Source organism: Equus asinus, chromosome 1 (genome assembly GCF_041296235.1).
Source record: "Equus asinus isolate D_3611 breed Donkey chromosome 1, EquAss-T2T_v2, whole genome shotgun sequence".
NCBI classification, from domain to species: Eukaryota; Metazoa; Chordata; class Mammalia; order Perissodactyla; family Equidae; genus Equus; species Equus asinus.
Window position 1 is genome coordinate 192,609,712 of NC_091790.1, and position 23,119 is coordinate 192,632,830.

Here is a 23,119-nt window from a genome sequence, read left to right on the forward strand (position 1 = left end):
TATACATAAATAAGAGTGAATGTGGTAAAACATTAACAGTTGTTAGATTTGGCTAGAGAGCATATGGGTATTCATCATGTCACTTTTTTCAACTATATTTTGAAAATTTTCACAAAGTTGAGGGATATCAGACTTTTCATTTAAATCATCACTTTAAAATTGCTCTGCCTTGGTAGGCATATGTCTTTTAGGCAGGATTTCTCTAAATATGTTCTTTGGACCATCAGTATCAGAATCAAAAAAGAAAATATGCGTGGGGCCAGCCCGTGGCTGAGTGGTTAAGTTCGTGTGCTCTGCTTCGGTGGCCCAGGATTTCCTGATTCAGATCTTGGGCACAGACCTAGCATTGCTCATCAAGCCACACTGTGGCAGCATCCCACAGAGAAGAGCTAGAACTCCTTACAACTAGGATATACAACTATGTACTGGGGCTTTGGGGAGGGGGAGAAAAAAAGAGGAAGGTTGGCAACAGATGTTAGCTCAGGGCTAATCTTCCTTGACAAAAAAAAAAAAGGTACTCGAGATGGGTGCAATTTCTTTTGTGCAAATTATACCTCAAGGAGGTCGATTTAAAATATATATACTTTTTTTTTTCCTGGTGGCAATATGTACTCTTTCAGACAGGTTTCTCATAATCTGGTTTCTGGACTGTCTGCATCAGAATCACCAGGAAAGCTGCTAAAAACTGGACTTGGGGGCCACTGTCCCACACCTGACCCACTGAATCAGGATCTCCTGACTTGGGGAGAATGAGTTGCATGTGCTTAACACAGGTTTGTTCCCCAAACCAGATGTCCAGAGCTGCTCCCCAGAGGCTGCTGCGAGCTGCTGGACCAGCCGGTATCGGAGGCTGGTCTCCAAAGCTCCAGGAAACAAGCCAGTGCTGGTGGCAACGTTATTAGATGTTGGTTTCAAACAATAGCAGCTGGCAGTGCCTAGTGGGAAGAGAGACTAGGAAAATTACTCAGAGGAATTCCACGCAGACTAACCTGCTGTGTAACTTTTCCACTTCTGTTTTGTAGAAAGGGAAAAAGACATGCTCAGAAGGCTAGGCTGAAACTTGTGGGAGCACCTCAGGGAAAGAGAATTAGAGGCTGTAAGAAAAGGCAGTCACAGGAGTAACTGCTGGAGCTCGCAGTTCTCAGGCCAGGCTGCACATCAGAATCTCGTGCACCTTTCAAAAATTCTACTTTCTCTTTTTATCAAAGTAGTACATGAATATTTTTTTGTTTTTTTAATGTGAATTAAAACATTCACTGGTGGCGCAGTGGTTAAGTGCGTACGTTCCGCTTCAGCGGCCCCAGGTTTGCCGGTTTGGATCCTGGGTGCGGACACGGCACCGCTTGGCACGCCATGCTGTGGTAGGTGTTCCACATATAAAGAAGAGGAAGATGGGCACGGATGTTAGCTCAGGGCCAGTCTTCCTCGGCAAAAGAGGAGGATTGGCAGTAGTTAGCTCAGGGCTAATCTTCCTCAAAATAAATAAATGTGAATATGGTTTTAAGTTAGTACTAAAGGATGCATGTTTAAAAAAAATAATAAGCCCCTTGTTAACCTCATTCCTGTTCCTTGGAGACAGACATTTAAGTGTTTAAATCTTAAGTGTAACAGTTTGCTGGATTCTTATGTATCCACCCAACCCCACCCACATCAAGGTCTAGACCATTCCCAGCCCCTAGAATGCTTCCTAGTGCCCTTTCCCAGCTAATACTGCCCTCCCCTCAGAGAACCATGTTCTGACTTCTGTCACCATCACTTAGTTTTAAGACACCACTTTAAATTATTTTTGAGGTTTCCTCTAGTATTTGTCTCATTTCTAATTAATAAGTGTGAACTGCTAGTTCTTGGTTTGCCAACTTTGGACAGTAACTAGTAGCGTCCTACTATGGCGGATCAGAAGTTCACTCATTCCCATTCCCAAGTGAAGCCAAAAAACTCAGACTTCCAGGCCTCAGCACATCACGGCACCCTGGGCACCTGCATCTTTTATCCTCCACCAGTGATGCTAAGTGGCGCCCGTGCCCAGGGAGCCCCAAGTCTGGTACTTGGCCCTGATGCTGGGAGGAGTCGAAGGCTCCTGAATGCACCACACACAGGATGTTTACTTAGAAGGGCTTGGAAATGAGTTAAAATTGAACATGTTACCAAGCTTGAGGGGTAATTTGTAGTCCGAGTAAGAAAACCATGAGAAAGACCGAAGTGTTTCTAAGATTTTTATTGCTTGTCAAGCGCACTCTTAGAACTAGCCCCCTTCTCCGAGACGGCCCAGACATTCAGTACAAGGTGCTGGTTTAAATGGACCAATGAAGATATCCCTGTTTGAAAAGAATTTGGATGCATGGTCTGACTTTAAAAGGAAGGTTGGTTTGCACATTACAGTTGTGTTGAATGCTCAGCACCAAGATAAGGTGCAGGTCGAGGCCGGAGTGATTAAACGAGCCCTTCGTCCCACCCCATTGCCACTCCCTCTAGCCCGAAGGCCCTTCACGCAACCCTGATACAGAGACATCTTCAGGCTGGTATCCCCACACGTCTGCCAGTGCCGTTCTCACTCCGACGGACCCCTGCTTTGCGACAACTCCACCGACCAAGCAGGGGCTGCTCCCTTGCTTCTCCTACCCAGGTGGCCCTGTCCTCTGCATCTTCCCAGCCTTGGCCGTCAGCTGGTCAGAGGCCCCGGGGCCCCACACGCCAGTCTCTATGCAGAACTTCACTCTGCGAGCCCTTTGCCAACTCTCGGGACAGGGAAGGCCCCTCCCTTTTCCTCTGCTGGGGCAGCCACTTCTCATTTGCTGTCACTGCCGCTGTGTCAGCTGTGTCAGCCATGCGCCCAGCTGCCTGGGAATGGCATTTATAGCAATGATGTTATCACTGCCAAATCCCAACGCCATAAAATGACAGAAGACTCATTTCATGGGCTCAGATGAGACCCAGATGGGGATCACCTGTGGTCATTAGTCTTTCTGTTCCTCTATGACTGAGAGAGTGTGCCTGCGATTAAGCAGGTAAGGGAGACAATGGGAAATGGCCATTTTAATCAGGGAGAAATCGAGGCTCAGAAATGTTAAAAAAGCCATCCCCAGGTCACCAAACAAATCTGCTTCAGAAGCTGGAGACTAAGTGGGCATCGAGACCCATGGCCACAGAAGGTCTCCTCCCCCTCGATGCGATCTTCCTGCGCCAGAAGTCCAGCTCTCTGGTTCGCCCAGGAAGGGCCCCTAGAGCGTGGAGCAGGGAGGCCTGGAAGCCAGAGTCCAGGCAAAAGCTGCTCCCGCTCTCAACTTGGCCTCCCCTGCGGGGGCTGCATGCCAACAGACTCAGGACAGCGGAACCCACATCACTCGGTCCCCTTGGCACAGACCCAAGGTCTTGGAGAGGCGCAGTCCAAAGCCACAAGTTTGCCTCTCTCCAGGCCCCCGCACTTGAGATCCGGCTCGTCCTCGTCCTCCACCGGAACTCTGGGGAAGCGCGAGAAGAGGGGAGGCACTCAGGATAACTGGGCCACCTGGCCTTTGCAGGCCCACCCAGCATCCATGCCTGCTGCCTCTACTGGCCCGAGTCCTGCTTGCATGGCCACACAGGCCAGGGGGTCTGGAGAGAGCCCTGCGGTAGGAGCCATGAGAATGCCTCCTGGCTCATCAGCTATGTGGCACTGGGTGAGCCACCAAACCTCTCTGAGCTGCATACCCCTTATCTGTAAAACAGTGTGACATTCCTGCCTGGGTGAATGCACTGGGGGACGCAAACAAGGGACGGGGCGATGGGGACCAAACAAAATCTTGGAGTATGGTCCTGAGCATGGATGTGGTCAGTCTCCTGAGAGGCCCCCCAGGCTGGGGGTGGAGGCGGGAGGCTGAATCTGGGGACTAAGAAGGATCCGAAATGGCAGTGGGAGGAGGTGTCAGCAGAGGAGAAGGCCTCCAGCCCCTCTTTGGCACCTGCCGTCACTCTGGTCACACTGGGGAACCCACACTAGTGTGCTGGGGACAGAGGGGGCCCCCACCCAGACCCATGGTCACTCACAGCTGGGGTGGCATGGGGGCCCCGTCGATCCAGTGCCAGCCCTGGGGGCCTCGCCGGGCCCCCACCCAGGAGTACTTGGTGACTGGGTATCTGCTCAGGAAGTCCTGAGGGAAAAAAAGCGGCTGCTCACTCTCCCCGACACCAGGATGGCTCACTTGGAGCTCTGTCCCCGTCCCCAGGCTTCTGCACGTTCCCTGCTCCTTAAGCCGGAGAAGCAACTGCTCAAGCCACCTTTCCCCAAACACCAGGAATCGGAAAGCTCTACTGGATGCTTGCTAGCTGCCAGGCACTGTGCTCAGGACTGGGGACCAGAAATGGGGTGATCCCATCTGAGCCCTCAAGGGGAGAGAGGATGTGAACACCAATCCCCAGCGAGCAACACACAATGGGTACTGAGAGGACAGAGAAAGCTCAGACAGAGAAGGCGAGGAAAGGCATGAGCAGAGCTGGAGGCTACAAAGCACGTCCAGGTAATAGCGAAAAGCCTAACAGGGCAGGAGGCGAGTGATGGGGCTGCAAAGGCTGCAGCAGCAGACTGGGAGAAGATGGTCAACAATACAGTTGCCAGCAGGAGCATACGTTACGTTGTAACCGTTCAGCACAATACTGTTGAGACCATTAAAAAAAAAGACAAGTATGAAGACCACAGAGCAATATGGGGAAAGTTATGGTATGTGAAGGGTTATAGTAAGTGAAACAGCCGAATCAAAGTTGTGTGATTATAACAACGAAAAGGTAAGTATGCACATGGAGGCAGACACACAAGGAGCAACAAAAACCAAAACAAGTGTGTTAGAGAGGTATTAGAGATGATCTTTTTCTTTTAAATATTTGTCCTCAACGTCTTGTTTTTAGCAACAAATTAAAGCAAAAAATTGTACTTAAAAATTTTCAGCTTGCGAGGCCGGCCCAGTGGCGCAGCGGTTAAGTTTGCATGTTCCACTTTTGGCAGCCCAGGGTTTTCTGGTTCAGATCCCAGGCACAGACTTACGCACCACTTGTCAAGCCAAGCTGTGGCAGGCATCCCACATATAAAGTAGAGAAAGATGGGCACAGATGTTAGCTTAGGGCCAGTCTTCCTCAGCAAAAAAAAGAGGAGGGTTGGTGCAGATGTTAGCTCAGGGCTAATCTTCAAAAGAAAAAAAAACTTCAGCTTGCAAAAACATGTTTCAGTATTGTAAGTACCAATGCGGGGACTTGGTGGGGTGGGGCAGCGATGCTGGCACAGTCCACGTGAATCCAGTTTTTCTGGAACATAATTTGGTGCCATGAACGAGTGGTAACACCATTCCTATTGCTCGGCTGGGTGATTCCACTTTGGGGAATAAATCCAAGAACATAATGGGGAGAAAATGAACTTACCCAAAGATAACACAGTGCTATTTATAAAGAAAAAAATGGAAAGCTCCCAAATGCTCAGCAATCAGGAAATAACTAGGCAAATTATGAGATATCAACATGATGGAAAATTACAGTGCTGTTAAAGATGACAAGTACACAGAAAATGTAGTTATGCAAGAAAAGGTAAATAGGAAATCATGCCAAGTAAAAAAAATAAGCAGGCCACACCAGCAAATACACATCACTCACAATGCCAAGAAGCATATATTCACATTAGTGAAGATTACAAGTAGACTGGTATAAATGAATTTAACGTATGTTCAGTTCTTCCCTAGAAAATTAAGTTGGCAAAGACAGAATCTTTATATTTAACCCTGGGAATTAGAAAGCAAGCTGCAGTCATGACTGTCTCCTTGGTGCCATTCAGGTCTGTTTAAAGGTCCCTTCCTGCAGGGACACCGTGCTGACCCCCTCTAAGGTGAGCTCCCTCTGTGCTACCATAACCTGCATCGTTTAGAGCTTGGTGGGCTGCATTTCACCGGCTTGCTTATGTGTCAGTTTCCTGTATTAGACAGTGAGCTGGCTGAGGACTGGGGGCCTAGCTTATTCTCCACTGACCATGAAAGCCCAGCCCACAGGAGGCTAGCTCAACAAAACTGTGCTCGCTGCCAGTAACCAGCAAGGACCACAGGTCACACAGGGGCCATCAGGGCAACCATGTGCCCCAGAGGTATCAGTGCAGACCCATCTTCTCCCCTCAAGGGAGCACCAGCCTGCTAAAGCTGAGAGAAGCCAGAAGCAACTTCCAGGCTGACGGTTGTTAAGCTTATCCCTTCTGAAATTCCAAAGATCAGACTGCAGATGATAAGGGGAGAGTGGTGGCCAGAACAGAGAAGGCACACACAGCCTTGCCTAGGTTAGTCATTTCCCCTCTGGCTGGACTCCACACGCTGCGGCCCGCGGGTAGGGGCCGGGCGGGGAGCTTGGGAGAGAATGAGAAGGACCCTGGGCTGGCTCTGGGGTGTGAGTCAGAGGGCAGAGCAGCCCCAGGCATCTCGCTGCCGTGGCTGCAGCAGATTTGGGATTCCTGCTGGCCAGCACCGTCCTCCTGGGGCAGTTAGCTGCCTGTTCGGGAAGGCACACCAGGGCTCAGAGCTGAGAGAGGAGCCATCTTTGGGGAGAGTAGAGCTTTGGGGTCAGGCCACCCCATATTCAAATTCTGGTTCTCTGACTTATAAGTTATATGACCTGAGGCAAGTTACCCAGCCTTTCAGAGGTTCAGTGTGGTCCTCTGTAAAATGGAGGAGACATTTGTAATGAGGCCTGAGATCACATTATGAAGCCAAGGGCATGCAGTACACACTCATTCAAGAGGAACTGCCAGTCTGCGCTGGGTGGCATGCAAAGCTTTGTGCCCTGTCCCCAACACTGACCTCATTTAACAGCGTTGCTAAGAGGATCCAGCCCTTCTTTCTGTCCTAGCCCCAGGCCCTCTGGCTCTCCTTTCTTTCAAACTCTGTGCCTCCTGGTGACAGGAGCCATGGCCTGTCCCTGCCCCGCTCCATCCACTCCATCCAGTCCTTCTTTTCCTTGCAGCTCAGACCCCATTAACCTGTTCTCACTGTTAGCAAAAATTATGGTGTGAGAAAAGTGTTGTCCAGAGACATAAATAAGCTCCAGAAACTTCTGAGTAATTTATGGCTCAAAGGACGGCTCTGTAAGGAAGGCACAGACACCCCAAGGCCTCCACTCTCTTCAGCTGGTGCCTCTCTAGCTTCGCCACGAATGTGAGGAGGGGGAATGTGAGCCTGAGCAGAACTTCCTTGAAATCTCAAATTATAGTCTGAAAATTAAGGTAAATTATTTCCTATGCCTTCATACATTTCTTTTTAAAAAATTGTGTGAAATGTGCACATCATAAAATTTACCCTTTGAACCATTCTTAGGCGTACAGTTCAGTGGCATTACGTGCATTCACTCTTGTGCAACCATCACCCCCATCCACCTCCAGAACTAAAACTCTGCACCCAAACACGGACTCCCCCTCCCCCGCCCCCGGCAAGCACCATTCTCCGTCCTGCCTCCATACATTTCTGCTTTAATATTTAAATGTTGTGAATGATTTGATTTTCCTCATCCTATGATGTATATTTACTCATGTTTTCCTCTCTGCAATCAAGAGGTGGCTTACGGGCCAGTGTTCATTTAAGGCGGCTTCTTCCCTCACCCATCCTGCACAACGAAGCTGCTCTCACACCAACGGCGAGTGAATCTAATGACTGCTGGTGTAGACGGCGCTGAAACGTCCTCCTTTTCTCTAACTGTGAGCGCAACCAGCTCTTGGGGAGGATGAGATGTGTTGATCCCAGGGCTGTGTGTACGGCTGGCACCTTGGCATGCCCCTGGGTTTGTGCATCCCAGCTCACGGAGCCTGGCCTCTGCCAGGGGGCCCAGCCCCTCTGCCAGCCTGTCCTTGGCTGCTCCTCTCCACCCCCAGCTCAGTGCCTCCTGGAGCTTCTGGCCCTCGTGCAGAAGTCAGGAGGATTCCAGAGCTCCACAGTTAGCGTATTTTGAACTGTAACTGCCTGGGTCCCGAATCTTTGCTTTGGTGTTTTTGCAAGGAGCTTTTTGGAAGGAGCTTATCCAGACTTTGTGATATATTTTCTGAATATTTACTTGTGTTTCAAATGATTGACCCTGATGCTTCGTTTTAAAAGAATTATCTCAAGCTCCATTTGCAACTTGGATGGTTAAGCCCGTCTTCCCCTTTGAGGACCCACCAGCCACAGGAAGGCCGTTTGCTCAGCCGAGGCCTGAGGTCATCCTGGTTTGAACCTGTCTGATGAGAGGCTGGAGGGCAGGGACCCTTCATTTCACTGGCTTTCTGATGACACTTGCTGAGCTCAGTGGGTCTGTCTCACGAGATGGGAAAATTATGCTGGCCTGCGAAGTCCCTGCCCGGCTCGGCCACCCTCCCCAGCTCCAGGCCTCTCTAGGGACCTCCCTCCGCTTCCACTGGCCCTCATTTTGCAGATGCAACCGGGCTGGATTGTTCGTTGCAGGTGCCTGGGAAGCCTTCTCTGCACAGCCTGTTTTCATCTCCCAATTATAAGAACTCAGGGTCCAGCCCAGGCCCAGAAACCATTATGTGCACCCTGATCTCTTGCCTTCACTGGCTACCGTTCCTCTAGCATTTCCTCCTAATGAAAGCACATAGTGTTTGTAGAACATTTAGAAGATTAAACAAAACTTTAAAGAAGAAGAAAAAAATTATTTGTAAACTTGCCCCCCAGTGGTAACCACTATTAAAATACGAGTCTGGGGCTGGCCCCGTGGCTGAGTGGTTAAATTCACGCGCTCCGCTTTGGTGGCCCAGGGTTTCACTGGTTCGGATCCTGGGCGCAGCGGACATGGTACCACTTGTCAGGTCACGCTGAGGCAGCGTTCCACATGCCACAACTAGAAGGACCCACAACTAAAATCTACAACTGTGTACTGGGGGGACTTGGGGAGGAAAAAAAAAGATTGGCAACAGTTGTTAGCTCAGGTGCCAATCTTAAAAAAAAAAGTCTATTTCAGTGGTTTTTGTTGGCATATATATTTACCATACTGGGATCATAGATTTGATTTTTTTCAATCTACACTGTGTCTTTTTCATTTCCCCATCTCCCCTGGGGTGACGTCCACCACCCTGTCCCTTTGACGTTGGGCTGGGCCATGTTATTCGCTTTAGCCAATGGGATGTTAGCAGGGATGACATGAGCAGAGACCTTAAATGATGCTTGGTTCTTGCCCTTCTGCCATTTTTCTTTTGAAGAGTTTCTCTCAGGAAGAAGGATGAGAGACTCATGGAGCAAATGCAAACCCAACCCACAGCCTCACGCTACGCCCAGCCAATCTGCATCCTGAAGCTGCGTCAAACCCAGCCAAGATCAGCCCATCAGTGGTCCTCCCACAGACCAACGATCAAGAAAGAAATGCTTATTGTCCAAGTCACTGACTTTTGGGGTGACTTGTTAGCCAGCATTATTGTAGCAATATCTGACTAGCATACCCACTAAATGTAATTTCTTTTCCGTACTACCTCCCAGAGAATACACACGTTTCTCCCCCACAGACCTGCCAGCACAGACTAGGTCCTGGGCTCGCTGTTAACTGCTTGGCCACCAGGCTGGATGAGAGCAGCCTTGCTCCAGCCCTCCAGCTCCACCTCCACTGCTGACGTCCAGTCCTCCCGCATTTCTCCAGGCCTTGGTGACTTTTTCTATAATGTAGAGTTGGACTAGGTCTTTGTGATTCCTTCCAATGCTGGGAACCTGTCATTTGTAAAGGCATCCACACCCTTCTCCTGCCCACCCCCCTTCTCACCTGGGTGTGGCTCAGCAGGGGGAGGGTAGCATGGTGGGCTGCGCAGAAAGCCTGGCTGGCCTCCCAGGCCTGAGTGTCAGCAGAGAGGTAGTAGCAGTGCTCCTCGGACCACATCCAGCCCTGGGGGCAGGGCCGGCACCTGGCCCCTGCAAGGACAGAGACCACGGTGAGCACAGGGCAAACTGTAAAGAGCTGAATGTACGTGCACTGAAAAGTCAAAACACGGCCGCGCCTCGAGTGAGGGGGCAAATCTGGAGGCATGGAGCTGGCGAGTAGGGTGGGCAGGGCCCCCGGAAGCTGCACGGTTGGTACAGTGCACCAAGCCCCCGAGGGGCCTGCCTCCCACTGCTGTCAGAGAGCAGGCCGTGTCCAGCGGGAGGAAGGAGCTTTGTCCTTCTCTTTGCTCAGCAGGCCCCGTGTCTTCATGCTGCATCTGCCCCGGGACGTCTTCTAATTCTCACAAAAGCACAGTGAGGACTAGACAGCCGGGTGGTGGAGCAGGGGAGGAGAGGAGACCCCAAGGAGGCACCGTACCTGCTCTAGAGGCCAGGGCCACGATGGCGACTGCAGACACTGCCAGGAGCAGGGCCATGACTATCAGGGCCCAGCGCAGGGACTTCAGGTACATGGGCAGCCCTGGGACAAGGAGGCACAATCAGGAGACACAGGTTAGGAAGAGACCCCCCTAACCAGACCCAACTCAGAACCACACGAACTCATCTACAAGCATCACGCCCCACAGAGCACCCCGTCAGCCCAAGACACCACGATAAACCACTCGATTTCAGTAAACTTCGTATTTGGAAGAAAAACACTAGGTGTTCCGCTTCTTAAATAGAAAGGAATGAGGGCTGGACGTTTGCCAGACCCGGGTTCAAGTCCCAACTCCATGGGCCCCTCAAGTGTGGCTGGGGTTTTCCCACTTTAACCCTGGAATCACACCGGCCTCTTCTCTCTCTCCAGGTCATGGGAGGCCTCTAAGGAGGCATTGTGCAGAGAGTGCCTTGCAGGCTGTCAGCCGCTCAAGGACCCAGGGGACCAGATGGCTGGAATGAGGCTGCAGAGGGTAAAGGAACTCCGGAGACAGGAGGACACTTCTGCAGGAGGAAGGGCACAGGCAAAGACTCTGCGAGAGAACATATTCGAAGGCCACATCCCAGCACGTAAAGGGAATACCAGGGTGGCCAGAGGGGGAGACTAGGAAAATAAACACCGCAAATGCTTAAGCCCAGCCAGAGCATGACACCGGGGAGAAGAAGAGGGGACCCTTCTCTCCCAGAGCCCCTGCTGCAAGGGGCCCAGGACCCCCCACAGTCTGGAGGATGAGGGTCAGCAATGCCACATAATTGTTGTGAGGGTCCTAAGAACTCAGTCATCATATTTGACAAAGCCTGAAACAGCTGAAGTAATGCTGTAGCAAATATTTTATTACTTTGAAAAGACTAATGCCATTTTAAACCCACATGTATATCATCTATACCCACACATAAATGTGCACGTGTGTATGGTACCCACACATATGCAAAGACAACACAATTGCAAGGTTTGCAACAGACCTTCAATAAACCTTTTTAATAAAGGTTTCAATAATAATTGAACTTTAAAAGCATAGGCACTTTTGACATCCTCATTTTTCCATTTGTATTAGAGAAAATGCTCGCTTCAAAGACTGGAGAAGTGTGTTATACTGATACCTGAAAAGTCGACATGCCATCTGTGACCTTTTTTGGAGTTTGTTTTTTTAAAATACATAATCTGCATCTTAAAGGGATTTGACCCAAATTTCCATTGACTGATAAATGGATAAATAAAACGCAGTATATCCACCATACAATGGAGTATTACTCAACCATAAAAAGGAATAAGTGCTGGTACATGCTACAACACAGATGAACTTTGAAAACATTATGCTAAGTAAAACTTGCCTGTCACAAAAGGACCCATATTATGTGAGTCTATTTTTATGAAATGTCTGGAATAGGAAAACCCACAGAGACAGAAAGTAGATAAGTGGTTACCTGGGGCTGGGGGTTGCGGTGGGGGGGGATGATAGCTAAAAGGTACAGCATTTCTTTCTGGGGTGATAAAAATATTCTAAAACTGGCTGTGGTGATGGTTACACAACTCTGCGAATATGCTAAAGACCATTGAATTGTGTAATTTAAAGAGGTGAATCGTGTGGTGTGTGAATTATAGCTCAATGAAGCTGTTACCAAAACAGGGATACGAAAATGCTTAAAATAAAAGATACAGGTAATTTGAGTCTTAAAATAATAAAAGCAGAACTAAAAAGCCTGGAGAAGAATAGGAAAATAAATCCATCAGTCACCTCAGTAAATAATTATTGCGTCTGAACACTAAATTCAGCTCTGACCTTTCAGAAAACAAAGCAGTAAAGAAATACCAACGGTTGCAAACATTTCACACACCTTCTAATGTAGGGCTGCAGTGCTGACCTTGGAAATGGGCCCCTACAGAGCCTTCTGTCCCCCCCAACTTCCAGGCAAAGAGAAGTCCCGCCCACCCCCTTTCAAAGGCAATTGTAACACAAATACAAGTCTCCTTGTAAACAAATGAAACTACACATGAAGCTAAAGTCCCCTTTAAACCCCGTCTTCTCCCTACCCCAATCCTGGACCTTCTCCTCTTTAAATCGAATTCTCTCAGTGCCTGCAAACCCACCCAGTCCAGTTCCTAAGGGGCTTCAGCCACACCTCGAGAGAGCAGTAACATGGCGATGATACTATACGTCCCCTTCCTCTCCAGCATCTTCCCTTCTGCCCTCTTCTCTAGCATCCACCCAACGTCCTTTTCAAGTCTTGGACTGACATCTCTGAATTGACACCCTCTGCTCACTTTCCCACTGCTCATCCCATCTTCATTTACTACATTTTGACTACCTTCTTACCCTGCACCTGAAACACCCTCTGCTTCCTCCTAGTCAAATCCCAGGGCGGGGGTGGAGTCAGGTTTTGGAGGACTTAAATTTTATTCAATTGGGGGTGGGGCATCTTAAAAAATATAACAAAGAGTGACGTCAGCATCATGGCTGAGTGAGCTTTCCTGGTAATCTCTCCCCTCCACCATACAACAAAAAAGACATTCATACTCCAACATCCAAACACAACACAAAAGACACTGGAGAGACCCACACAGCCATATGTCAGAGGGCGGAGAGGCTGGAGACCCCCTCAGAGGTGGAACGGGGTAAGAGAAAACTTTGCTCCCTCCCCAAAAGACTGCGATCCGGGACTGCGGGCAGCCTCTAACAGGGAAGGAACAGGGCAGGGGACATTCATTCATGGGAACATCAAAGCTCCCCAAGTACATTGGCAGCCTAGGGGAAAGCCCCCTACCAGGGTGAAAGCTAGCACAGGGGTGACCTCATCAAGCCAACACCCCGGAGACTACCTAGTGAAGACAGAGTGAGAAAACCCCAAGAGCACCCCTAAGAATGCTTGCCTGCCCCCCGACCTGCCCAGTGCCAGCCCCAGCGCCTGGGATCCCAACAGAACGCAGAGGGCTCAGAATACACAACTCTTGACCCCCACCGAATGATGACAGGCAGTAACTGCGACCAAATAATACCAGATGCGCACAAAACGGAGCCACGCCCTTTAGCAGTATCAAAAATCAGAGTAAGTCTCCAGACCAGAGAGAAAATGACAAGTACGCAGAAATCAGTCCTGAGGACACAGAAATATGTAATCTAAATGACAGAGAATTCAAAATAGCTATCATCAAAAAACTCAACTAGTGAAAAGAGAATGCAGAGAAACAATTAAACGAGTTCAGGAGCTACTTCACAAAAGAGATTGAAACTATAAAGAATCAGTCAGAAATATTAGAGATGAAAGACATGATAGAAGAGATAAAACAAAATACAGATTCCCTGAAAGCTCAAGCAGACATCATAGAGGAGCAAATAGGCATAATCGAGGATAGACATGTTGAAATGCTCCAGATAGAGGAGGAGAGAGAACTAAGACTAAAAAGAAACGAAGAAAGTCTCTGAGAAATATCCAACTCAATTAGGAAATACAACATAAGAATTATAGATATTCCAGAGGGAGAAGAGAAGGAGAATGGAGCAGAAAATTTGTTGAAAGAAATCACAGCAGAGAACTTCCCAAACCTAGGGAAGGAGATGGAAATCCATGTGGAAGAGGCTACCTGATCTCCTAAATATGTCAGTGTAAAAAGACCTACTGCAAGGCATAGAGTAGTGAAACTGGCAAAAGTGAATGACAAAGAAAAAATACTAAGCGCAGCAAGGCAGAAGAAAATAACCTACAAAGGAACCCCTATCAGGCTTTCAGCGGATTTCTGTGAAATCCTAGGTTAGGAGAGACTAGAATGACATATTCAAATTTGAAGGATGAAAACTTTCAGCCAAGAATACTCTATCGAGTAAAAATATCCTTCAGATATGACAGAGACATAAAAACTTTCCCAGATAAACAAAAGCTAAGGGAGTTCGTAGCCACGAGACACCCCGCCACAAGAAATCCTCAAGAAGGCCCTCATACCCGAAAAAAAAAAAAAAGGGAGAAAGGGGTCACAAAGCACAGAGTAAGGAGATAAATAGGTAGACCAAATCAGAAAATCGTAGCTATACACCAGAACAGGTTAGCAAATACTCAAGAATAGCATTAAAGATAAAGGGAAGGAAAACATCAAAAACAAAGATAATCTTGTCATTTTAATCACAAACTCACAACACAAGATGGAATAAGATGTGAGAAAAATAACTTAGGTGGGGAAAGGAAAGGGACTGAATCGGTTTAGTCTAACGAAATAAGGGGCCATCAGAAAATGGGCTATCTTAGCTACAAGATTTTGCGTACAAACCTCAAAGTAACCACTAAATGAAAAAGCAGAACAGAGACACAAATAATAAATAAGGAGAAACAAAGAAACACAACATAAAAAACTACATAACTCAATTGGTAGACCAAAATACACAGGATGAGAAACAAAGGAAATGCAGGAGAAACAGAAAATGAGTGATAAAATGGCAGCATTAAGCCCTCATATATCGATAATCACCCTAAACGTACATGGATTGAATTCTCCAATAAAAAGACACAGAGTGGCGAGATGGATTACAGAACAAGACCCGATGATATTCTGCCTCCAGGAAACACATCTCGGCTCCAATGACAAAGGCCCCGAGTGAAGGGATGGAAGACGATACTCCAAGCTAAGGGCAAACAAAAGAAAGCAGGTGTCACAATACTTATATCAGACAAAGCAGACTTCAAGATAAGAAAGGTAAAGAGAGACAAAGAGGCACAATATATAATGATCAAAGGGACACTCCATCAAGAAGAAATAACACTTATAAATATCTATGCACCTAACAAAGGAGCACCAAAGTACATAAAGCAACTATTAACAAACCTAAAAGAAGATATTAATAACAACACAATAATAGTAGGGGACCTCAACACTCCACTCACATCAATGGACAGATCATCCAGACAGAAAATCAACAAGGAAACAGTGGAATTAAATGAAAAGCTAGACCAGTTGGACTTAATAGACATATATAGTGTTCTCCAACCCAAAACAGCAGAACATACATTCTTCTTAAGTGTGCACGGAACATTCTCAAGGATAGACCATATGTTGGGAAACAAGGCAAGCCTCAATAAATTTAAGAAGATTAAAATAATAACAAGCATCTTTTCTGATCACAATGCTATGACACTGTAAATTAATTACAAGAAAAAAGCTGAGAAAGGGACAGAGATGAGGAGACTAAACAATATGCTATTGAACAACCAATGGATCACTGAAGAAATTAAAGGAGAAATTAAAAAATATCTGGAGGCAAATGAAAATGAAAACATACCATACCAACTCATATGGGATGCAGCAAAAGTGGTACTACAAGGGAAATTCATCACAATACAGGCTCACCTTAACAAACAAGAAAAATCCCAAATAAGCAATCTCAAACTTCACCCAACTGAATTAGAAAAAGAAGAACAAACAAAGCCCAAAGTCAGCAGGAGAGAAATAATAAAAATTATAGCAGAAATAAACGCTATTGAAACAAAAAAGACAGCAGAAAGGATCAATGAAACAAAGAGCTGGTTCATTGAAAAGATAAACAAAATTGACAAACCCCTAACCAGACTTAAAAAGAAAAAAAAGAGAGAAAGCTCAGATAAATAAAATTAGAAATGAAAGAGGAGAAATAACAACGGATACCACAGAAATACAGCAGATTATAAGAGAATACTACAAAAAGCTATATGCCAACAAAATGGACAATCTAGAGGAAACAGATAAACTCTTAGACTCCTACAACCTTCCAAAGGCAAATCAAGAAGAAACAGAGAATCTCAATAGACCAATCACAAGTAAAGAGATTGAAACAGTAATCAAAAGCATCCCAAAAAATAAAAGCCTAGGACCAGATGGCTTCCCTGGAGAATTCTACCAAACTTTCAGAGAGGACTTAATACCTATCCTTCTCAAGCTATTCCAAAAAATCAGGAAGATGGAATGCTTCCTAATACATTCTACGGGGTCAACATCACTCTGATACCAAAGCCTGACAAGGACAACACAAAAAAGGAAAACTACAGGGCAATATCACTGATGAACATAGATGCAAAAATCCTCAACAAAATATTGGCAACCCACATACAGCAAAACATCAAAAAGATCATACATCATGATCAAGTGGGATTTATTCCAGGGATGCAGGGATGGTTCAATATCCTCAAATCAATCAACGTGATGCACCACATTAACAAAATGAGGAATGAAAACCACATGATCGTCTCAATAGATGCAGAGAAAGCATTTAACAAGATCCAACAGCCATTTGTGATTAAAAAAAAAAAAAAACCCTTAACAAAATGGGGCTAGAAGGAAATTACCTCACAATAATAAAGGCCATATATGACAAACTCACAGCCAACATCATATTCAATGGGGAAAAACTGAACACCATCCCTCTGACAATAGGAACAAGACAAAGATGCCCACTATCACCACTCTTATTCAACATAGTACTGGAGGTTTGGGCCAGAGCAATTAGGCAAGAGAAGGGACTAGAAGGAATCCAAATACAGAATGAAGAAGTGAAAGTCTCACTGTTTGCAGATGACATGATCTTATATACAGAAAACCCTAAAGAATCCATCAGAAAACTATTAGAAATAATTAACAACTACAGTAAAGATGCAGGGTACAGAATCAACTTACAAAATCAGTTGCATTTCTATACTCTAATAACGAACTTACAGAAAGAGAACTCAAAAATACAATTCCATTTATAATCACAACATAAAGAATAAAGCATCTAGGAATAAATTTAACTGAGGAGGTGAAGGACTTATACAATGAAAACTATTAAGACATTATTGAAAGAAATAGATGATGACATAAAGAGATGGAAATAGATTGCATGCACATGGATTGGAAGAATAAACAGAGTTAAAATGTTCATACTACCCATAGCAATCTACAGATTCAACCTACAATTCTATGCAATCAGAATCCCAATGATATTCTTCATTGAAAGAGAACAAAGAATCCTAAAATCATATAGGGCAACCAAAGAGCCAGAATTGTTAAAGTGATGCTGAGAAAAAAGAACAAAGCTGGAAGCATCACAATCCCTGACTTGAAAATGTACTACAAAGCCATAGTAATCAAAACAGCATGCAACTGGTACAAAAGCAGGCACACAGATCAATGGAACAGAACTGAAAGCCCAGAAATAAAACCACACATCTACGGACAGCTAATCTTCAACAAAGGTGCCAAGAACATACAATGGAGAAAGGAGAGTCTCTTCAATAAAAGGTGTTGGGAAAACTGGACAGCCACACGCAAAAGAATGGAAGTAGACCATTATCTCATGCCATACACAAAAATTAACTCAAAATGCACCAAAGACTTGAGGACAAGTCCTGAAACCATAAAACCATAAAACCATAAAACCATAAAACTCCTGGAAGATAATATAGCTAGTACACTCTTTGACATCGAACTTAAAAGGATCTTTTCAAATTCCATGTCTTCTCAGACAAGGGAAAAAAAAGAAAAAATAAACAAGTGGGACTTCATCAGACTAAAGAGCTTGTGCAAGGCAAAAGAAACTAGCATCAAAACAAAGAGACAACCCACCAACTGGGAGAAAATATTTGCAACTCATATATCCAACAAGGGGTTAATCTCCATAATATATAAGGAACTCACACAACTGAACAAAAAAAAAACCAAACAGCCTGATCAAAAAATGGGCAGAAGCTGTGTACAGGCATTTCTCCAGAGAAGATATACAGATGGCCAATAAGCACATGAAAAGATGTTCAACATCACTAATCATCAGGGAAATGCAAATCAAAACTACACTAAGATACCACCTTCCACCTGTTAAAATGGCTATAATCACTAAGACAAAAATAACAAATGTTGGAGAGGGTGTGAGCAGTATATGAGGCTTCCTTCCAGTATATGAGGGAAGCCTCATATACTGCTGGTGGGAATGCCAACTGGTGCAGCCACTATGGAAACCAGTATGGAGATTCCTCAAAAACCTAAAATAGAAATACCATATGACCCAGCCATCCAACTACTGGGTATCTACCCAAACAACTTGAAATCAACAATCCAAAGTAACATATGTACCCCTATGTTCACTGAAGCACTGTTCACAACAGCCAAGACATGGAAACAATCCAAGTGCCCATCGACTGATGACTGGATAAAGAAGATGTGGTATATATACAATGGAATACTACTCAGCCATAAAAAAGACAAAATCATCCCATTTTTCAACAACATGGATGGACCTGGAGGGTATTATGCTAAGCGAAATAAGCCAGACTGAGGAAGACAAACACGATGTGATTTCACTCGTATGTGGAATTATAAAAAAATGCATGGACAAAGAAAACAGTTCAGTGGTTACCAGGGGAAGGGGGGTAGGAGGTGGGCACAGGGGGTGAAGGGGAGCACTTGTGTGGTGACAGACAAGAAATAACATACAACTGAAATTTCACAATGATGTAAACTATTATGAACTCAATTAAAAAATATCTATCTATCTATCTATATCTATATAACACAAACTTCCAAATACAAATTTTGGTACAGGGACTCAGAGGGCTCCTGCCAGCTGGAGGCCTGCTTCTGTGTCATCACCTTCAGGTAAATCTACTTCTGCTGCCACCTCTGCTCCTCCCAGGGCCTGAGCACACTGGACATCACCCTCTCCTGGCTCCAGTTTCTCTATGCACTGAGGACTGAGAACATTCTTCCTTCTGCCCCACCACAGTCCTAACCACCTTTGGGGTTCCTAGGCTGCCCCACCTTCTCCAAAAGACACCTTCACCCACAGCCTCTGTTCTCATTACTGGCTCCAGTCCTCCCTCCCTTTTCCCCTCCTGGCACCATCCTAGACTGCCTCGTGCTTATTTATGAATATATTCCCCCCTGTCCAGATTGAGAATCCTGGACGGCAGAGGCCAGGGCAGACACTGCCTCATACCCTGCACACCTGGTGCGCTGAGCACAGTCTGGCAGGGGCCAGGGGGCTGGCAAAGACTGAGATACAGCTCCCGCTTAGAGAGCCGGGGACTAAGACATGTGTACTCTGAGAGGGTTAGGGCCGTTCACTTAGTAGTTATTTATAGAGCAACATGCCAGGTGTTGGAGATTCCCTAAAAGTCTAAACTCCACCTCCATGCGCCCAAGGGGCTCAGAATCTAGGGGAGGATACTGACAAAAAGGTAACTATACCACCTGTGAGGAATGCCACAGTCGGGCCGCACCAGGGCCGGCGGGAGCATGGAATAGGGACATCTAATCCATCCTTGGGGACCAGGTGAGGTGACTCTAAACCAACACCTAAGGGGGAAACATTCTCCATCTGAGGATCCAGCTCTTGCTCCAGTGTTAGGCTCTCCGCAGACTGATTTCTCTTTTAGGCTGAGCGTTGCCATCGAGAACATCCTCTGAGTTTTTGATGCCTCAGCCTATAGCTCGACAGCACCTTTGTGACACTTGCCCAAAAAAGCAGAGAAGAGACAGAACATTGACATTCCCAACCCTCTCCACAGCGGCTTCTGCCCTCCCGGATTCATAAGGTCCTCCTGCGAATCAGCTGGGTATGGCTTGGGCAAGTCCTGGTGTCTGGGCTGTGCTTTGGCCCCCTTGTTGAGTGACCAGCTTGATCCAAGGTGGGAAAGGCCACCACAGGCGGAAACCACTCCTCATCCAAGCAGCATGCCTCAGCCCTGCACCAGGAATGCCAAAGTCCCTTAATCTCACATTTCCCAGAAAGCAAGCCCAGAGGGCGGAGCATCAGCATGCACTCGCAGTATTTTGTCTGGCATCTCGCCCTCCCACCCATTCGTCTTCACATCCCTTGGTCACCTGCATCACCCCCAGAGCACTGACTCAACGTGGTAGCACTCCCTAATGGTCCAGTCCCAAAGTCTGCCTCTCCCCTGACGCCCCAAGAAACATTGGACACTGCTGACCACACTCTCCTGGAAACTCTCTCCCTTTTCTGCTTCTATGCTTCCTGATGCTCTTCCTACCACCTACATTTTTCTTTGCCAGGCTGTAGCTTACCGTGTCCCTTTAAATAACATCTCTACCTGGAACTTACAAATGCACCTTCTTATTTATTTCTCCCACACTTCTTCCCCCGTCTCCATTGTGGAAGGATAACATGCTCTATCATACAGCTACCCAAGTCAGCAACTTCGGCTCATCCCCACTCCTCCCATTAGCCCACGTTCATCAGCCCAGCTCACTAATTCTACCTCTCGAAGCCTCCCTCCCACCTCTGCCACAGATCACGACTTTATCATCTCTTCTTGGACTACAGACATCACCTCCTAACATCTCTTATTCAGTCTCATGCCTGCCCCATCCTTTCTCCACATGGCTGTCAGAGCTCACTTTCTAGAATAAAAATCCAACCACGTCACCTCCCCCCGACTCCTCATTTCCTTATAATCCCACCCTTTTTAGCCACAGACTGTTTACTATCAATGTGATGAAAAGCTATAAACTCGCTGTGGTAGAGAACAATGTCCCCCTAAAAATGTCCATGTCTTCATCCCGGGAGCCTGTTAATATGTTAGGTTACAGAGCACAGGAGAATTACGGTGGCGGATGGAAATAAGATTTCTAATCTGCTGACTCTGAGATGGGGAGATTATCCGGGACTTTCTGGGTGGGTCCGATGTAATCACAAGGGTCCTCATAAATGGCAGAGGGAGGCAGAGGAACAGGACAGTCAAAGAGATGGCAGGGGAAGAAGGATTCAGCCTGACAATGCTGGCTTTGAATACACAGAGGGTCATGAGCTAAGAAACAAGGTGGCCCCCACAAGCTAGAAAAGGCAAAGAAACAGAATCTCCCACAGAGCCCCAGAAAGGAACACAGCCCTGTTGACAACTTTAGACCATCCGGCCCAACTCAGACTTCTGACCTACAGAACTCTAAGATAATAAATTGGGGTCATTTTAAGCCTCTAAGTTTGCGGCAATGCGTGACAACAGCAATAGAAAACTAATAAACCCAGCAGGCAGAAAATGTGCTCACACAAAACTGCAAACGTTTCTGAGTGATCCGGGTCCCTCAACTCTACTCACGTCTAAGAACCCCTGGCGCAGAGGTCCTCAGGATTTGGGTCCTGGCTGGCCGGCCTGTCCTTCCTCTCACCGGGCCAAGCTTCTGGCAGGCTGCCTGCTGGGCAGGCCTCTAGCCCCTCCCAGCCTCTTTCCTGTGTCTCTCCGGCTAGAAACGGCCTCTAGCACCTCTAACCCCTACTCACCTTTCAAAGCTCAGCTCCTGGAAGCTTTCCCACGGCCCCAAGTTCACCGACCACTCCCTCCTGGTTCCTTGTTCACAACTGTTTATAGCTTTTTCAAGCTGTTTCTTCTTCTCTGCCCTCCCCGCAACCAAAGGATCCACACACCCTAGCACAGTCTGGCCTGTAGCTGCTGAGGGGATGGGGTCTGGGGCCAAACGCTCCTCAGGATACGGCGGAGGGAAAGAGGGAGCCCATGCCCTCGGGAGGTCGGCGAGCCTGGAGCCAGGAGCCAAGGCTACTTCCGCCCCGGCTGCCGCCACCGTCACGTGATGCTGAAAGATTTCCCCCGCCTGGAACTCCATCCACCTCCACTTCTCAAAGATGCTGCGCGCAGAGAGAACGTGCGAGTTTTTGAGGGAGGTGGGGCGGAGAAATAGTGGTTGGATTCTTTTACCGCAAATGATTTGAATTACAATTACGTAGGCCAGAATGTTACTGATTCTAAGCCAGACAGGCCAGGTGGGGTGGGGGCATCGGGATGGTTGTCTGGGTCCCCTAGTCCCTCCACTGCCTAGGGGCCCAGTGCCGGGTGGAAGGGGCGGGGGGCTGGTTCTCAGGCTGCGTGGAACCCCCGGCGGGGTGGGCTCCGGGCGCCGCGCGCACTTACCTACGAGCGTCACGGCCCGGGGCAGCTTCCAGTCGCAGTCGGCGTCGGCGCGCGGCAGCAGCACCGCGTCCTCCCGCTTCTCCAGCCCCAGCTCCCGGCAGCGGCAGCGGCACGTGGGGGAGCCCGGGGACTCCGCGCGCCCCTCGGCGGGGCTGGCCCGGCCCTCGGCGTCGTGGCCACGCTCCGCCCGGGCTGGGGCCAGCGGCGCGGCCCAGCCCCACGTGCCGCCCGGGGACAGGAGCGGGTAGGCGGGGGAGGTGTGGCGGGAGAAGCCTGGGGACTCGGGCACCGGCACGGTGAGGAAGCGCGTGGAGGGCGCGGGCGAGGGCGCGCGGCTGCCACCCGCCGCGCCCACGGGCTTCACGCGCACGTCCACCTGCAGTTCCATGGGCGCCCAGGCGCCGGGCGCCGGCTCCCCCTGCGCGGCCCAGGGCGCCAGCTCGGCCCCCGGCGCCTCGCCGTCCCGGGACTGCTCGGCCGCGGAGGGGCCCGGCGACGGCGGCTCGGGGCCGGAGGACGTCTGGCGGCGGAAGGCGCCGTAGCCCAGGCTGGGCGGCGGCACCCGCAGGAGCGCGGGGCGAGGCGAGGGCAGCTTCCTCCCGCCCGACAGGTCCTGGCCCGCGCCCGCCGCCTCCTTCGCGGCCCGGGCCGAGATCGGGCTGCTCGCGGGGCTCCCGGGCCCTCGCTCTCCCGCGGGGACTTGCGGCTGCTCCACCTCGGGCACCTGGCTTCCCAAGGGCTCCATTGGGACCTCGGCCCCGGCTTGGCCTCCTCCCGATGTCGCCCGGGCGCACTCCATTCGTTGCGCGGAGCAGCCGAGAGAAGCCGAGCGGAGCGCACCGGGCCGGGGTACGCAGCCAGCTTCCCTCCCGCATCTGGGTGGGTCGAGCCCGGTCGCCGGAGTTGTGCAGCCACGCCCCTTA

The 23,119-nt window shown here is 48.3% G+C and overlaps 1 protein-coding gene across 3 annotated transcripts; it reads right to left on the minus strand.

The window, feature by feature from the left end:
* Window positions 1-2,205: 2,205 nt before the first annotated feature.
* On the minus strand, window positions 2,206-23,119 carry KLRG2 (killer cell lectin like receptor G2). 3 transcript variants are annotated; one of them, XM_070514451.1, is made up of 6 exons: window positions 22,197-23,119; window positions 14,793-14,935; window positions 10,267-10,368; window positions 9,733-9,878; window positions 4,024-4,127; window positions 2,206-3,458 (listed from the first exon to the last, which is right to left on the minus strand). In XM_070514451.1, exons 1-6 carry the CDS (start codon window positions 23,069-23,071, stop codon window positions 3,338-3,340), a joined length of 1,491 nt encoding a protein of 496 aa, XP_070370552.1. In that variant the 5' UTR covers window positions 23,072-23,119; the 3' UTR covers window positions 2,206-3,337. The 3 variants fall into 3 exon arrangements, with proteins under 3 accessions (XP_070370552.1, XP_070370557.1, XP_044632468.2); XM_070514456.1 differs by lacking the exon at window positions 4,024-4,127; XM_044776533.2 differs by lacking the exon at window positions 14,793-14,935 and having other exon boundaries at window positions 22,197-23,117.

Excerpts from the sequence above, each read along its gene's own strand:
- KLRG2 (XM_070514451.1), bottom strand. The coding sequence starts at position 23,071 with ATGCGGGAGGGAAGCTGGCTGCGTACCCCGGCCCGGTGCGCTCCGCTC. Across the intron at positions 4,128-9,732 it reads CCCTGCTGAGCCACACCCAG|GACTTCCTGAGCAGATACCC; the intron begins GTGAGAAGGGGG and ends TTTTTCCCTCAG. Across the intron at positions 3,459-4,023 it reads GCCCCCATGCCACCCCAGCT|AGTTCCGGTGGAGGACGAGG; the intron begins GTGAGTGACCAT and ends GCGCTTCCCCAG.